The 18,354-nt window shown below is 42.5% G+C and overlaps 1 protein-coding gene across 1 annotated transcript in view; it reads right to left on the bottom strand.

Annotated features, from left to right (window-relative positions):
• The window catches only part of HIP1 (huntingtin interacting protein 1), a 92,384-nt gene that overhangs the window by 57,582 nt on the left and 16,448 nt on the right, over positions 1–18,354 (bottom strand). The window contains exons 2-3 of the mRNA XM_069944725.1: positions 6,784–6,847; positions 800–942 (exon numbers count right to left, since the gene is read on the bottom strand). Of these exons, the coding sequence (XP_069800826.1) occupies positions 800–942; positions 6,784–6,847 (207 nt within the window). The remainder of the gene's footprint in view (positions 1–799; positions 943–6,783; positions 6,848–18,354) is intronic.

Here is an 18,354-nt window from a genome sequence, read left to right as displayed (position 1 = left end):
CATGAGATCAAAACTTTTCACATGTCTCTCTTTTTTTTAATGGCAGGGCCTATTTAAAGGAGAAGACTGTCGAAAAATTGTATTAAAGTATTGTATTGCCCCCCAAAAGTTATACGGTGATGTCACGACCCGACTCCCAGAGCTGCGTAGGCTGTGGCTGCTGGAGAGGATGATGGCAGAGGGATGCTCAGTGTCCCTCCAGTGCCCTGTGTCCCTCAGTGTCCCCCTGCCATCATCCTCTCCAGCAGCCACAGCCCGCACAGCTCTGGGAGTCGGGTCGTGACATCACCATTTTATCCAGGAAGTGAAGCCTTGATGCAGTAATAAGTGCAGGGAAAAAAGCACTTTATAAGCATTTCCTGTAAGAAGTGTATACTGGGGATTGTTATAACTTTTGGAGAGCAATACAATACTTTAATAAAAATTTTCATCAGACTTCTCCTTTAAGGCCTTATTAAAACTTTTATTATGCAGATTTTATTTCAGAATCCCCTGAAAACCCATGTGGATTTTTATTTCATAAACAGCACTTCTAGTATCAAAGGGTTGTGTCTAATATTACAACTCCTTCCAATTCAAGTGAATTGGGCATAACTGCAGTACCGGACAGAATATGGACGCATGGACAGAAGTAGAGTTGCTTCTGTAAAAAGAATAAAAAAAATTAAAAAAGTTACACCCCTTTACTAAAAAGTCGATGTTGGACATATCAGCATCATAGATAACTTTAAGGACATTTCTTCAATTTGTAATTTTAAGAAGACCATTCAGATAACTCTATCGGTTTAGGTGTACTCACATTTGGGTGTCCATCGCGGAGCAGTTTGTGAAACACATGGCAGAATTTCCAGCAGAGGACTGCATTGCTAGACAAGGGCAGCCGATTGACAGCCGCCCAGAACGTCTGAGCTCCCTTCTCATGGTGTGTTCCCAATATACAAGGTAGAAGTGAATTAAGGACACAACACTTCCCAAACCGCAATGCATTGGAACATTCAACACAAAAAATATATGAGAGTAAAGACCATCACAGTTGTATAATCAATTTGGGGTCCTAATCTGTGTCAGTAAACTATCACCCCATATGTGGCCCATCTACATGTGAAGGGATATGCATACTATCATCAGTTTTTATGGAGCTGTGTTGATGGAAGTAGCAACACGGTTGTACTCATAGAGCTCTAATGGCCATAATTCGTTTTCCTATGTAGGAGGCTAAAGGTCCATTTATGCTAGCGTATCCTGATAACATTTTTCCCTTAGTTCCATGACTGCTGACAATGTATATGTAAAAATGCAGGAAACTAGCAAAAGGCAAGCAGGAATAGAGATAACCCCGCTATCTTCAGGAAGTATTCTGATTATTGAGAGAAAAGGGCACGGACAGCATAAAATTGTTCAAAAGCAAAAAGAATAGACGGGATCTTTGCCAAGAAAAAAAATCACGACTCCATCTGCTGAGGCCTGCACTAGAATAGATCAGCAAGTGTTTTGCTATTAAAGGAGCATCAACCTAAAATAGTCACTGCCTCATACATATAACCCTATGTGTGCTCACTGCCCAAATAACACTGATATTTAGTGAGGACAAAAAAGAGGAAACACTGCTCCCAATCTCTATTTGTTTCTGTAAGTGACAAGAAGTGCAGAAAAATAACACATCTAAATTTGTTTACGAGAAAAAAATTATCAAGTAAAGTGACAATTTACCAAAAAGCCGACTTAAAGTGAATGTGTCACCTTTTTTTTATGATCAGAGCCGGATACTGAAACATATTCTTTGTTCCTTTTTTCTGTAAATGTTTAATTACATTTCTTCTACATTATTAGGGGGGCACTCATCTTGCTTAAGTTTCAGCTCTGCTCTGTTAACAGCTTTACAGCAAACCCCATGGACATAAGAAACAACAGACTGGGGGTGATGTCTATTAATGTCTATGGGAGTATTTTTTATGTGTGCTATGTAACCTATACAGCGGTTATTGTACTGGGATGAGAAGAAGAGCAGCCATAACCATCACCTATTGTGAATGGCCTGATTCCATATTGTCTATATACTGGCGTCACTTTTCACTGTAACCCTGCCTGTGACCATAGTGAGAAGACTGCTGACAAGTGATCTTTACAGGAAGTGTCAGATTAATGTTAGACTTTCAACTGAAACATTTCAAATAATTCTAACATACAGATAGTAAAATGGAAAAAGTAACCAAATATGTTTTATATAAAAGATTGATCTAGGCAATAGGTCATTTCCTGATGACACATTCCCTTTAAAGGTGATACCGAATGTGGCTGCAACTTCCTATTGTCATCTGTGCAAAAATGAGTGTGCAACTGAATAAAAATATGAAAGCCACAAATGAAGGAGTCTAACTAGTCCTCTCCATTATATTCCTGAGCTAAGTAGTCCTCTCCATTGTATTCTGGAGCTAAGTAGTCCTCTCCATTATATTCCTGAGCTAAGTAGTCCTCTCCATTATATTCCTGAGATTATTAGTCCTCTCCATTGTATTCTGGAGCTAAGTCGTCCTCTCCATTATATTCCTGAACTAAGTAGTCCTCTCCATTATATTCCTGAACTAAGTAGTCCTCTCCATTATATTCCTGAGCTAAGTAGTCCTCTCCATTATATTCCTCAGCTAAGTAGTCCTCTCCATTATATTCCTGAGGTAAGTAGTCCTCTCCATTATATTCCTGAGCTAAGTAGTCCTCTCCATTATATTCCTGAACTAAGTAGTCCTCTCTATTATATTCCTGAGCTAAGTAGTCCTCTCCATTATATTCCTGAACTAAGTAGTCCTCTCCATTATATTCCTGAACTAAGTAGTCCTCTCTATTATATTCCTGAGCTAAGTAGTCCTCTCCATTATATTCTGGAGCTAAGTAGTCCTCTCCATTATATTCCGGAGCTAAGTAGTCCTCTCCATTATATTCCTGAGCTAAGTAGTCCTCTCCATTATATTCCGGAGCTAAGTAGTCCTCTCCATTATATTCTGGAGCTAAGTAGTCCTCTCCATTATATTCTGGAGCTAAGTAGTCCTCTCCATTATATTCTGGAGCTAAGTAGTCCTCTCCATTATATTCCTGAGCTAAGTAGTCCTCTCCATTATATTCTGGAGCTAAGTAGTCCTCTCCATTATATTCCTGAGCTAAGTAGTCCTCTCCATTATATTCTGGAGCTAAGTAGTCCTCTCCATTATATTCCTGAGCTAAGTAGTCCTCTCCATTATATTCCTGAGCTAAGTAGTCCTCTCCATTATATTCCTGAGCTAAGTAGTCCTCTCCATTATATTCCTGAGCTAAGTAGTCCTCTCCATTATATTCCTGAGCTAAGTAGTCCTCTCCATTATATTCCTGAACTAAGTAGTCCTCTCCATTATATTCCTGAACTAAGTAGTCCTCTCCATTATATTCCGGAGCTAAGTAGTCCTCTCCATTATATTCTGGAGCTAAGTAGTCCTCTCCATTATATTCTGGAGCTAAGTAGTCCTCTCCATTATATTCCTGAGCTAAGTAGTCCTCTCCATTATATTCCTGAGGTAAGTAGTCCTCTCCATTATATTCTGGAGATAAGTAGTCCTCTCCATTATATTCCTGAGCTAAGTAGTCCTCTCCATTATATTCTGGAGCTAAGTAGTCCTCTCCATTATATTCTGGAGCTAAGTAGTCCTCTCCATTATATTCTGGAGCTAAGTAGTCCTCTCCATTATATTCTGGAGCTAAGTAGTCCTCTCCATTATATTCTGGAGCTAAGTAGTCCTCTCCATTATATTCCTGAGCTAAGTAGTCCTCTCCATTATATTCCTGAGGTAAGTAGTCCTCTCCATTATATTCTGGAGATAAGTAGTCCTCTCCATTATATTCTGGAGCTAAGTAGTCCTCTCCATTATATTCTGGAGCTAAGTAGTCCTCTCCATTATATTCCTGAGCTAAGTAGTCCTCTCCATTATATTCCTGAGGTAAGTAGTCCTCTCCATTATATTCTGGAGATAAGTAGTCCTCTCCATTATATTCCTGAGCTAAGTAGTCCTCTCCATTATATTCTGGAGCTAAGTAGTCCTCTCCATTATATTCTGGAGCTAAGTAGTCCTCTCCATTATATTCTGGAGCTAAGTAGTCCTCTCCATTATATTCTGGAGCTAAGTAGTCCTCTCCATTATATTCTGGAGCTAAGTAGTCCTCTCCATTATATTCCTGAGCTAAGTAGTCCTCTCCATTATATTCCTGAGGTAAGTAGTCCTCTCCATTATATTCTGGAGCTAAGTAGTCCTCTCCATTATATTCTGGAGCTAAGTAGTCCTCTCCATTATATTCTGGAGCTAAGTAGTCCTCTCCATTATATTCTGGAGCTAAGTAGTCCTCTCCATTATATTCCTGAGCTAAGTAGTCCTCTCCATTATATTCCTGAGGTAAGTAGTCCTCTCCATTATATTCTGGAGATAAGTAGTCCTCTCCATTATATTCCTGAGCTAAGTAGTCCTCTCCATTATATTCTGGAGCTAAGTAGTCCTCTCCATTATATTCCTGAGCTAAGTAGTCCTCTCCATTATATTCTGGAGCTAAGTAGTCCTCTCCATTATATTCCTGAGCTAAGTAGTCCTCTCCATTATATTCCTGAGGTAAGTAGTCCTCTCCATTATATTCCTGAGCTAATTAGTCCTCTCCATTATATTCCGGAGCTAAGTAGTCCTCTCCATTATATTCTGGAGCTAAGTAGTCCTCTCCATTATATTCTGGAGCTAAGTAGTCCTCTCCATTATATTCCTGAGCTAAGTAGTCCTCTCCATTATATTCTGGAGCTAAGTAGTCCTCTCCATTATATTCCTGAACTAAGTAGTCCTCTCCATTATATTCTGGAGCTAAGTAGTCCTCTCCATTATATTCCTGAACTAAGTAGTCCTCTCCATTATATTCTGGAGCTAAGTAGTCCTCTCCATTATATTCCTGAGCTAAGTAGTCCTCTCCATTATATTCCTGAGCTAAGTAGTCCTCTCCATTATATTCTGGAGCTAAGTAGTCCTCTCTATTCATCAACATGAACAGTTTATATCTTTACAGCAGGGAAATACAAAGGAGAAGAAAGCATGACTCTTTTTTTCCAGTTTGGGTGCAGGTTTTGCAACTCAGTTCCACTGAAGTAAATGGAGGTTAAAGGGATTATCCAGTGCTACAAAAACATGGCCACTTTTGCACCACTCTTTTCTCCAGATTGGGTGTGGTTTGAAACTCAGTTCCATTGAAGTAAATAGAGCTTAACTGCAAACCACACCTGAACCGCACTGCAGCAGGCCATAGTAATCTATGACCGATCTAATCGATCTTTGCTGTGTATATACACAGCATTGATCTCTATGAGAGATCAGTGCTGTCTATATACAAGTCCCCCAGGGGGGCTTCTAGTTACAGTAAAAAAAAAAGTAAAAAAGTGTTTTTATTAATAAAAAATCCCCTCCCCTAATAAAAGTCCAAATCACCCCCCTTTTCCCATTTTATAAATATAAATTAATAAATAAATAAATAAACATATTTAGTATCGCCGCGCGCGTAATCGCCCGAACTATTAATTAATCACATTCCTGATCTCGCACGGTAAACGGCGTCAGTGCAAACAAATTCCAAAGTGCAAAATTGCGCATTTTTGGTCGCATCAAATCCAGAAAAAAATGTAATAAAAAACGATCAAAAAGTCGTATATGCGCAATCAAGGTACCGATAGAAATAACACATCATGGCGCAAAAACTGACACCTCGCACAGCCCCATAGACCAAAGGATAAAAGCGCTATAAGCCTGGGAATGGAGCGATTTTAAGGAACGTATATTTGTTAACAATGGTTTGAATTTTTTACAGGCCATCCGATACAATATAAGTTATACATGTTATATATCATAGTAATCGTAACGACTTGAGGAACATGCATAACAAGTCAGTTTTACCATAGGACAGACGGCGTAAATGCAAAACTCCCCGAAATCAAAAAAATTCGTTTTTTTTTTCAATTTGACAGCGCAAATGATTTTTTTCCGGTTTCGCAGCATATGTTATGGAAAAATAATGCCTGTCATTGCAAAGTACAATTGGTTTCGCAAAAAATAAGCGCTCATATACGTCTCTAGGTGAAAAAATGCAAGCGCTATGGACTTTTAAACTTAAAATGGAATAAGCAAAAGCGCAAAAACGAAAATAGGCTTTGACCTTAAGGGGTTAAACATAAGTCCTGCAGGAAGTGGTATTCTTTCCAGTCTGGAGAGGAGATATTTTCTATGGGATTTGCTACTGCTCTGGACAGTTCCTGTCACGGACAGAGGTAGCAGCAGAGAGCACTGTGTCAGACTGGAAAGAATACACCACTTCCTGCAGGACATAAAGCACTAAATAAGTACTGGAAGACTTGAGATTTTTTTGATAGAAGTAAATTACAAATCTATATAACTTTCGGACACCAGTTGATTTGAAAGTTTTTTTGTTTTTTTTGTTGCTGAACTACCCCTTTAAAGTTGCATGTTTTATGAATAAGTCAAATATTAATTCTCTTTCTAAGAATAGCCTGCCAGGTTGCCAGCTATGCCCTGTGGGGACAGAAATCCTAATGTGCTACAGCATTTAGTATTCCTTTACCACCCCCATCCTGTAGCACACATAGCACTGTCACACTGCCACACTGCCTGCTGTAAAATCCCATTCAGCAGCGATTGTGAGCCCTTCCTCCCACACACGCTCTCAGAACACCTTCGGCTGTGGACTCCAGCGCCCCACTGGTCGGATCTTTTCAAAGGATATTCCTTGCATGTTTCTCTTTCACGGCCGCTTCTTGAGTGTTGATAGCTTTGTTTATACTCACAGTCTGAAAGAGGAAACATTAAGAGCAGGGTGAGAGACAGCAATGAATACAATAGGCAGAGCACGATCCAGTCACTGCGACAATAAACATGGCAGCTGTGCTTAACTACTGCAGCGCTGGATAGCTGAGCATTCACCTCCATGGCTCATATACCAACCTGGTGTATAATAATGGGAGGGGGGCATAAACAGGTTACATATGTTTACTAACACCTTGCATCTTTTTTATGCATAAGTACATTGTGAGGCTAGGTTCACACTGCGTTTTTGCGATTCGTTTCTTCATCCGTTTTATGCAACAACAAAAAATTTATGCAATTGTGTGCATCTGTTTTGATCTATTTTTCCATTGACTTTCATTGTAAAAGAAAAAAAAAAAAAAACGCACCCATTGTTGTGTATGCTTAAAAAAAAAAAAAAAGGATGCCCTTTGACCCTTTTTTATAATGGAAGCACATGTTTTTTCATCTATTCGGCCGTTTATCCGTTCAGCCGCTCCTATTCCACGGAAAGACAGCAGCAGATCGCTGCTATATTAGTCGGTTGTCTTTCAACATGTTGAAAGACAAACAACAGCAGTGATCAGGTGACATCGTTCATGTTGGCTGATCATTGCCTTGTATTACACAAGACTATTATCGGCCGTAACGGCCGATATCGGATGATAGTCGTAGGGCCTTAAGACATAACAGAAGTTTGTAAAAACAATAATTACAGTTTGACTCAATGTCATTCACATCACCTTAACAGTAAATTACACAATAATCAAATGATATAGCTGATAGAAGGGCAATAGGGAAGGAAATGTAGAAGTAGGGTATACACATAAGTTTACAGTTATTCAGCAACCAGCTTGTATAGAATGTCCGACATTAGTAAAACTTATCTCGTGCATCCCGAAGATGACTTTTATATACACATACCTTGTGCCGCTTTTTAAACCCATATTGCCGAAATATTATATCAATTGTATTTAACACACTTGCCTCCACTAACTTTATTTATAGGAGAATCCTCTTTAACATTACGCCAGTAGCATAGTAAAAGAAAAGCAATAATTAGTTTTGACGTCTTTAGGATGTTTACAGAGGACGGCAGACGTCATATATACCACCTCATGTAATGCATTGATAGAGTGCTTGTATATCACACAGGCTACATTTCCCTGCATGCTGCTACAATTACCATGGCCTTCTACGTGTTCGGCCTGACAGCTAAATAAGCAGCTTGTGGCCATGAAGGCAGCTGGTGCATATATAACCTTAGGTTAAATGGTATACCTGCCAAGTGTCATACCGGTCCGCTTCTCTTCTCGCACTTTTCTGCCCACTGCATTACTGTAGGCAGCTGGCTTATGGCCAGATAGATTCGGCTCGGGTTATTATAATTTCAGAAAAATGGAAATTGCTGGGTTTATGCTGTTATTATTATGGCACAACTGGATTAGTACCTTTTTAGTCATACTTCCGAAGAATAAGCTGCTGGTCAGATATCTAGGGTATAAATAGCATATATTCATATATAAATCTACATATCTATATCCATATATTTATCTATATAGATTTTCATGACTTTATCTGTCTATCTACACCAATCGGCCATGACGTTAAAGGGGTTTTCTGGGCTAGTGAAAATAGTGCTTAGAGAAAGGTGACTGTAGGGAAAGCACCAATGATGTTATGGTACATAGGGCATGGCAACTCATCACAGGCCTCAGAGGTCATGTAACTGCTGAGGCCAATGACTGGCTAAAGCATTCAGTGTCACTGGGGTGCTTATGTCAAGGATGCAACGGAGGTGGGGTATTGGCATTAGTGTAACAGTATTGCTCTAAAAATCAAGTATCCTGAAGACAGGACTAAAGCCCCATTACACGGCCCGAAGTCTAGCCCAATATTCCTGATAAGCGAGTGACGATCTTCTAGTAGCCTATTATGTGGCTGAACTATCGTGCAGCTTGCCTTAAGTGTAAAATAATAAACTTTATACATACCTGACCACACTCCCCGGTGTTCTCCTAGCTTCTGCCCGCTGTCTGCAGCTGCTGCTGGAGCCGGTCCCTAAGGTGACAGGCTGCTCAGCCAATCACTGGCCACGGTGCTATCCCGTCTGAGCCAGTGATTGGCTCATCTGTCTGTCACTTCAGAAACCGGCTCTGAAGCACCAGCACTGGCAGCGAGGAGGGGGCAAAAACTTGGAGAACACTGGGGAGCTAGCACAGATATTTGTAAAGTTTATTTATTCATTTTTACATAGTCATCAGCCCTTGGCCGCCCAATGCTATTACACATATCGATGCATGTTTTTTTCAACGTGTTTTAAGATACCAATCAGTCAAAGACTGTTTCTTTTACTGATCTTTGTCTTTATTACATGGAGCGATAATTTGCTGAATCTGACTGTGTTTTGCTCCATTCCCTCCCCCCCCCCCCTTTCCACCATTGCCTTCAGTTTTGACCGGGCATATTGGCCTTGGAAAGTCTCTGTAAATCCTTCAGGACACTTAAAATTCATTAGCCAGCAGCTATCCAACCTTTTCCACAGTTTACGTTGGCGTCAATGCCTTGAACTCTCTGGCATATTTCTAAAACCATTCCTGAATAATGTTTGCAGTGTAGCCTGGACTTCATCCTGCTGGAACAGGTCACAGCCATAAAGAAATACCATTCCCATAAAGAGGTGTACTTGGTCTGCACAATGTTTAGGTAGGTGGCACATGTCAAAATAACATCCATATGAACGCCAACGTTTCCCAGCAGAACGCTGCCCAGAGTATTACCCTGCCATTGCCAGCTTATCATTGTACTGCACACCCATGTTATTGCCATAGATCAGTACACAATGACAATGAACAGACAAGAGTCTAAGGAGTGTGAGAACAAAAGTCCATTCCATAAATATAAAGTTACATAAAAGTATCCGCTCTACAGTGTCCCATCAGTGACAAGATGACAAAAAACACAGGTGTAAACCCAACATAAAGTTATAAGCAAAAAAAAAAACCTCAGATTAAGTTCTGGGTAAATTGTTATTTTCAAGCAATTTGCTTGCCATCCCTATAACAAGCAATTCAGCAGTATCTTCTGTCTACACAGAGACACCAAAAGCAGCTAGACTATATAATCTAATTTTCCCTGTAATTTATTAGCTGCTATTAACTCACCAGCAAAGCTGTGCTATAGATACATACACATGCAATGCACGCATCCAACAATCACTTCTAGCAGGCTGACAAGCAGGCTTTGCAGGGGCAGCGACACGACAACTGAAGCAATATTAGTTTTCACTCCTGGTTTCATCGCAGCATTAATACGGCAGGAAATTAAAGTTTGCACAATGGAGACCACAAAGGTCAGAAATCGAAAGAACAAACTTACAGCCCTGACTTCTTTAAATCCTATAATCAGATCATCTGAGACCCCGGCAGGAAAAAGAACAAGTATTTTATGCAATACTCTACATAGTGGAATTGGACTGGATGATGTGACCTGGATTGGGATTATATAAGCGTCTGGCTCGCAGCGCATAAAGGTCAATGCGGTATCCATTGTACAGCTGTTTATTATTAACTGCTGGGATAAAATCCCCTTAAAAGTCAATGTGGATAGAGTACCATATGGATGAGGGTTATGCAAAGCATCAGACCAGTCATTTCTTTTTTAACAACATTCAGATGCAATTAGACTGCCATCAGGTCAATAAGGCCACACTGCCCGGCGCGCCGTACAGATGGGATAGGAAAGCTTTTTCCGGGTGTAAAATCTCTAAAGGAAATGTCTCATATCTGATATTGATTTCATATAGTGCAACATCAATTGAAGCTAAGTCTATGTAGTGAGTGAATTGACCACCCAGTCCAACCAATGACTTTGAGACGGAGAGGCCTAAAGCAGCGATTCATTGACTTTCACTTAGATCAGGGGTGGGGAACCTTTTCCATGTCGAGGGCCGGTCGGGCATTAATAAAATCATTTGAGGGCCGCATACCGTGCGCAGCAGTTAGTAGTGTGGGTTTGCAGCACCCAGGGCAAGGCAAAGTATTGTTCCCCTAGTTCCCCTGCTATTGTAGTTAACCCCCCCCAGTGATGCCCCTTGTAGTCTAGTTAACCCCCAAGTCATGTCCCTGGTAGCCTAGTTAACCCCCCCAGTGATGCCTCTGGTAGGCCTAGTTAACCCCCATCAGTCATGTCCCTGGTAGCCTAGTTAACCCCCATCAGTCATGTCCCAGGTGGCCTAGTTAACCCCCATCAGGCATGTCCCTGGTGGCCTAATTAACCCCCATCAGGCATGTCCCTGGTGGCCTAATTAACCCCCATCAGGCATGTCCCTGGTGGCCTAATTAACCCCCATCAGGCATGTCCCTGGTAGCCTAGTTAACCCCCATCAGTCATGTCCCAGGTGGCCTAGTTAACCCCCATCAGTCATGTCCCAGGTGGCCTAGTTAACCCCCATCAGGCATGTCCCTGGTGGCCTAGTTAACCCCCATCAGGCATGTCCCTGGTGGCCTAGTTAACCCCCATCAGGCATGTCCCTGGTGGCCTAATTAACCCCCATCAGTCATGTTCCTGGTAGCCTAGTTAACCCCCATCAGTCATGTCTCAGGTGGCCTAGTTAACCCCCATCAGGCATGTCCCTGGTGGCCTAGTTAACCCCCATCAGGCATGTCCCAGGTGGCCTAGTTAACCCCCATCAGGCATGTCCCTGGTGGCCTAGTTAACCCCCATCAGGCATGTCCCTGGTGGCCTAGTTAACCCCCATCAGGCATGTCCCTGGTGGCCTAGTTAACCCCCATCAGGCATGTCCCTGGTGGCCTAGTTAACCCCCATCAGGCATGTCCCTGGTGGCCTAGTTAACCCCCAAATAAAAAAAATAAACATCCCACTCACCTTACCTCCGCTCCCACGCTGCCCATGTCCTCTTCTGTCCCAGGTCCTCTGTGCCGGTCTTTCTCCTGCAGGCAGCGCGCGATGAAATGACGTCATCGCGCGGGGCCCGCAGGAGACTGAAGACACGTGCCTCTCTGCTGGGGAAGAAGCCGGCATAGACAGCATCTTCCGGTGTCCGCCAGCTGTCACAGACACCGGAGGATGCTGTGTATGCCGGCTTCTTCCTCCTCCAGAGAGGCGCACATCACAGGGGAGCTGCGGGCCGCATCGGGAGGTCTCAGGGGCCGGATGCGGCCAGCGGGCCGGAGGTTCCCCACCCCTGACTTAGATCATCAGGAAATAACTGTAAGGCCTACATACTATGTGCATGACAGCACCGAAATACCCTAATCAGCCATAAACGTATCATGTATATGTCACTAAAACATCTATAAGGCTCAGTTCTTATCTGCAAAGGAAGGTCCATCTGGTTTCTCCATAACAAGATCCATCAAAAATATAGACTTTGGCAAAATGTTGGACACCATGCCAGAAACTCAGAGGACGCCATAAAAGTTTTGAGGAGGCCAAGTTAACACCTTGAACTCTTCGTCATGTTAGTCAAGCTGTTCTTGATAGAGAACCCTTGGCATTTCCAGGACTCTTTATTTCTACATCCAACTCCATCAGCCACCGGTAATCAAATGCAGACATTCAGGTTCGCTCATCTCTAGTTCTTGAAAGATTGTTGCTGTGTGGTTGGGCACAGTGTTTAACTAGGTGGTATCTGTCAGACTGATATCCTCATGAACATTGCCCATAGCATCACACTGCCTCCGTTGGTTTGCCTTCTTCTAATAATGCATCCTGATGTCATTGCTTCCCCAGGTGACACACACTTTGAATTCCATACGATGTAAAGAAAAATCTAATTTGTCAAGCCAGGCTGCCTTCTTCCAATGTTCCCTTTGTGCACACTTAGTAGTGGGCAGGGTCAGCACGGACACTCTGACCAGTATGCCACTATGTGGCCTCATATACAGCAAGCTGCAATGCACTGTGTAATGTATACCAAATCCCTGTGGCTGCACAATGTACAAAGAGATGTCCAAAAATGACAAACATTAGTCCATCACCACCCGTAATCACAGAGAGGAAAAATAGTATCAGTATGTCACATAGGATATGCGTCTGTTCTACAATACAAGTGGGCACACTGTCAATCCGGTCTTGTAGACAAGAAAGTGAAACAGGCACACACTTGGATGGAGTTATTTAAGAAGAATGTATCCTTATGTTCCACCCAGCATTATAGAGGGATCTGTCATGATGCAGTATACTCAAAAAGGGAAATATCTGGTCTGATAATCATGCAGTAAGGGCATGCAGCCAGGACCTCCGTGGCCTGTGATTGGCTGAGCGGCCTGTCAGCCCTGCACAGTAAGTCAGTGATGCCTTATGCATCGACAGCTCACTGTTAGTAAATTCTCTGGGCCAGACACTGTACTCAGACCAGCAAATACTCTATGTCTTGCATTATAACCATGTTCCTGTGTTGTCCTCAGATCTTTCATGCCAGGATCATTGTCTTCCCCTAGAGCATTTGTATAATCTGTATAACCTGGGGATGTACCCTGTTCTGTGCCCACACAATGGCTCTGAGTGGAATGTGGGTGACAAGTAGGAAAATGAAAACTGTGGTCAATTCTAACTGCCAGTCTGTTTAGCCTGTACTTTAAAAGACTCTTGGGCCCTTAGTGCCCTACACTAATATCACAGGACAGCACAGGAAGTCAAAGCAAGTATCCCTTATAGGTGGTATATTACTGACATGGTTAGCAGTGGCCACATCTGCATAAATCAATTTCATTCATCTATATGGAGTTGTTTTGGTGACAAGCACATTTAGGCCGGGTTCACACACAGTATATTTCAGGCAGTATTTGGTCCTCATGTCAGGTCCTCATAGCAACCAAAACCAGGAGTGGATTGAAAGCACAGAAAGGCTCTGTTCACACAATGTTGAAATTGAGTGGACGGCCGCCATATAACGGTAAATAACTGCCATTATTTCAATACAACAGCCGTTGTTTTAAAATAACAGCAAATATTTGCCATTAAATGGCGGCCATCCACTCAATTACAATATTATGTGAACAGAGCCTTTCTGTGCTTTCAATCCACTCCTGGTTTTGGTTGCTATGAGGACCTGACATGAGGACCAAATACTGCCTAAAATATACTGTGTGTGAACCCAGCCTTAAGCTCATTTAGATGAATAAGAAGAATTTGCTGAAATTTTTGCAACAAATATGCTGTGAGTACCCTTGATTAAAAATAACTTTGGACATGTTGTCAGAAGTGTCAAAAGGTATTGTTCGCAGTGGGTCTCACTGCTGAGACCCACTGTGATCAGGAGATACTGTACAGCCAGGGAGTGAGTGTGGCAGCAGCGCAATCCACTGCCTTGCCGCTTGTTGGAAATAGCCGATGGGGAGACATTCTTAGGCTATGTTCACACTACTTAAAAGTACGGCCTTTGTTGCCATCGGCAACAATGGCCGTACTTAATGCAGTGTGGAACGTTGCCTATTCCTCTAAGGGATCCTTGCCAGAGCGTATACACATTGTTTACGCTCCGGCCAGGATCCCACGCCGGGCCGCAAAGAACTGACATGTCAGTTTTCTGCGGCCGCAATTCAGTGAATTGTGGCCGTAGGAAACCCTGTCAGTGCACACTATGGAGCGAGCGGCTCTGGCCGGGTCACGGAACGGTCGGTCTCTTACGTAGTGGGAACATAACTTTATAATAAATTGATATTGTTTAGGTTGTTAAACAAACAGCTATCCCATAAATTAACAATAGGAATAATTCTGATCTCTGATAATGTCTGATCTTTGACACTGAGATTAGATGACCAAGGGAAGTGGGGTAACCATGGACAACTGCATGTTACTGCAGCTATACACATAAGTCTATGGGCTCCATAATGCTCAGGCAACTACAACATCTATGCAACACCCTTTGCAATAAGATAACTTTTTACTGCCATGGAACTCATTACAGGCGCCACTAAAACATAAATATGATGGATTATATGAAGTGCACATATACAGCTTATATGCATTCTGATCAAAGTTTTGGCATCTGTTTTACATGTTATTCAGAATAAAATGGGGTTTGGGAACCAATTGTCTGCATTTCAATGATTTCTTATGGGAAAATTTGCTTTGGTTTAAGAGTGATTTGGATTACTCGTAATCCAAGGCACCACTGTACACTATATATATATTTGCACAGTTTGGGTATTCAGCCATTCATTCCCTTATCTGCCTACCTTGTCCAAAGAATAAAATATACATTGTATCAAGAACCAATGTCCATAGCAAATGAGAGCATGAAAGTCAAAATGTAACACATGCAAATGTTACTGAAGATACACTGCCCAAAATTGGTTTAAGAACTATGGGGGGATTTATCAACTTAAACAGTTCTATTTTTAGACTTAAAAAGGGTAGATGCAAATGAATTTATTCGCAAAAGCCTGTTTTGCGTATAAAACTTTTGCATCAGCCTGGTTTACGCCGCTTGCGCCAGTTGATTTTGCGCTGTGGGAACATTTTTAAGCCTGGCGCAAAAAAGCTGGACTTAATAAATGTCCCCCTATGTCTCAGGTATACTTCAGGATACTTCAGCAAAAAGGAAGAACATTTTAACTTTATGCCGATGTATACTTTGGACATAATCAGAAAACCTTGTGTGAATAAGGCCTAAGATTTTCCAGGCAAATCTAACACCCTAATATATTACATGGAAGAAATATCAATGGTGGAAATATCAAGGTGGAAGAACAGGACCACAGTGGGAATCGGAAGAATGCAGTGTCAGCAGTGGGGGAGAGGGGAAGGTGAGTATGCCTCTTTTACTAAAGTATTGGAGTTGCATGGAAAACCCGTTTAAGTAACAACTGTGGGAGAAAGCCTGGACCTATTTTTACCTTTTGAAGGTATACCAGGAGCTTTGCTTCCAGCGTCTACAGTGACCAACCTATCTGACCTTTATGGCATATGCTATTTATATTACATATATGGCAGGATAACTATACATGGTTATGCATCTGCTGCAATATTATGCAGTGTACAGAACATACTCCTCACAGGTCAGTCTGACCCTCAAGCACTTCCATGTTCCTAAATATGAATATTTATACATCACAACCTTGCACAAATGGCCATGTCCTGCTCTAAAGATGTATCTGGGTCAAAGCTGTTACTGTAATAAAAGGCACATTAATCTATTGTAGCTTAAGAGCCCTGACCAGGTGGTCATATTAATATACTGTAAATCAAAAGTCTAAAGCGAATGCTATATAAAAGCTGTGTCTGTGGTATACAGAATATGGCAATAACCTTTAACGGGTGGCATTTTTATGTGTGTATTACTATCTCTCCGTGCCCTTCAGTTCTACCAGCACCCAGTAAAAAGTTCAAGGTGAGTTGATATATGAGAGGGAGGGTGGCAGAGACAATGCATCCATACCGGGTCTATGATACTACTACAGTTGGATGAAATTGAATCTGTATTTGTGATTAAAAAACCAATCCAGTAACATTGATTATAATGGACTATAATTATTAGGTTAATTATAACAGAATACAATGAAACTACAATGCGTACACTAGCTTCCTGACTGTCCCTCAATGGCAGATGTTGGGGGAAAGAAGTATGGGGTATGTTGGATCTCAGCATGGTACATGGTTTGTGTTGACAAAACATAAGACATTTCCGGACTCTGGCAGCTGTGTTCCTACAGCTCTCCAATGAAATAGGCGTGCATGCTCAGCTCAGCCGAGAGTGAATGTTTGAAGACGAGATTCTGGTGTTGGGATGTCCAATTTAAAGAAAGCACATCAGACCTCTTTAACTTAGAGCATTTGCTTCATCTTGTAAAGTAAGCCAGGCAATGAATTGTTAGGGGTGGCCTGTACTGACCACAGCACTAAGGTTTGTAAGATTCACTATAGACCATGGCGTACCTGCAGTCGCCTATTCACTATAGAACATGGCTACCTGCAGAGGCCTATTCACTAAAGACCATGGTGTACCTGCAGTGGCCTATTCACTATAAACCATGGCATACCTGCAGTGGCCTATTCACTATAGACCATGGCATACCTGCAGTGGCCTATTCACTATACACCATGGCATACCTGCAGTGGCCTATTCACTATAGACCATGGCATACCTGCAGTGGCCTACTCACTATAGACTCTGGCATACCTGCAGTGGACTATTCACTATAGACTCTGGCGTACCTGCAGTGGACTATTCACTATAGACCATGGCATACCTGCAGTGGACTATTCACTATAGACCATGGCGTACCTGCAGTGGCCTACTCACTATAGACCATGGCATACCTGCAGTGGCCTATTCACTATAGACCATGGCATACCTGCAGTGGCCTACTCACTATAGACCATGGCATACCTGCAGTGGCCTACTCACTATAGACCATGGCATACCTGCAGTGGCCTATTCACTATAGACCATGGCATACCTGCAGTGGCCTACTCACTATAGACCATGGCATACCTGCAGTGGCCTACTCACTATAGACCATGGCGTACCAGCAGTGCCCTATTCACTATAGACCATGGCGTACCTGCAGTGGCCTATTCACTATAGACCATGGCATACCTGCAGTGGCCTATTCACTATAGACCATGGCGTACCAGCAGTGGCCTATTCACTATAGACCATGGTGTACCTGCAGTGGCCTATTCACTATAGACCATGGTGTACCTGCAGTGGCCTACTCACTATAGACCATGGCGTACCTGCAGTGGCCTACTCACTATAGACCATGGCGTACCAGCAGTGGCCTATTCACTATAGACTCTGGCATACCTGCAGTGGCCTATTCACTATAGACCATGGCATACCTGCAGTGGCCTACTCACTATAGACCATGGCGTACCAGCAGTGGCCTATTCACTATAGACTCTGGCATACCTGCAGTGGCCTATTCACTATAGACCATGGCATACCTGCAGTGGCCTACTCACTATAGACCATGGCATACCTGCAGTGGCCTATTCACTATAGACCATGGCGTACCAGCAGTAGCCTATTCACTATAGACCATGGTGTACCTGCAGTGGCCTATTCACTATAGACCATGGCGTACCAGCAGTGGCCTATTCACTATAGACCATGGCGTACCAGCAGTGGCCTATTCACTATAGACCATGGCATACCTGCAGTGGCCTACTCACTATAGACCATGGCATACCTGCAGTGGACTATTCACTATAGACTCTGGCATACCTGCAGTGGCCTATTCACTATAGACCATGGCATACCTGCAGTGGCCTATTCACTATAGACCATGGCATACCTGCAGTGGACTATTCACTATAGACCATGGCATACCTGCAGTGGCCTATTCACTATAGACCATGGCATACCTGCAGTGGCCTATTCACTATAGACCCTGGCATACCTGCAGTGGCCTATTCACTATAGACTCTGGCATACCTGCAGTGGCCTATTCACTATAGACCATGGCATACCTGCAGTGGCCTACTCACTATAGACCATGGCGTACCTGCAGTGGACTATTCACTATAGACCATGGCTTCC

This window comes from Dendropsophus ebraccatus, chromosome 11 (genome assembly GCF_027789765.1).
Source record: "Dendropsophus ebraccatus isolate aDenEbr1 chromosome 11, aDenEbr1.pat, whole genome shotgun sequence".
Lineage (NCBI taxonomy): Eukaryota > Metazoa > Chordata > Amphibia > Anura > Hylidae > Dendropsophus > Dendropsophus ebraccatus.
This window is presented reverse-complemented; position numbering and strand designations above follow the sequence as displayed.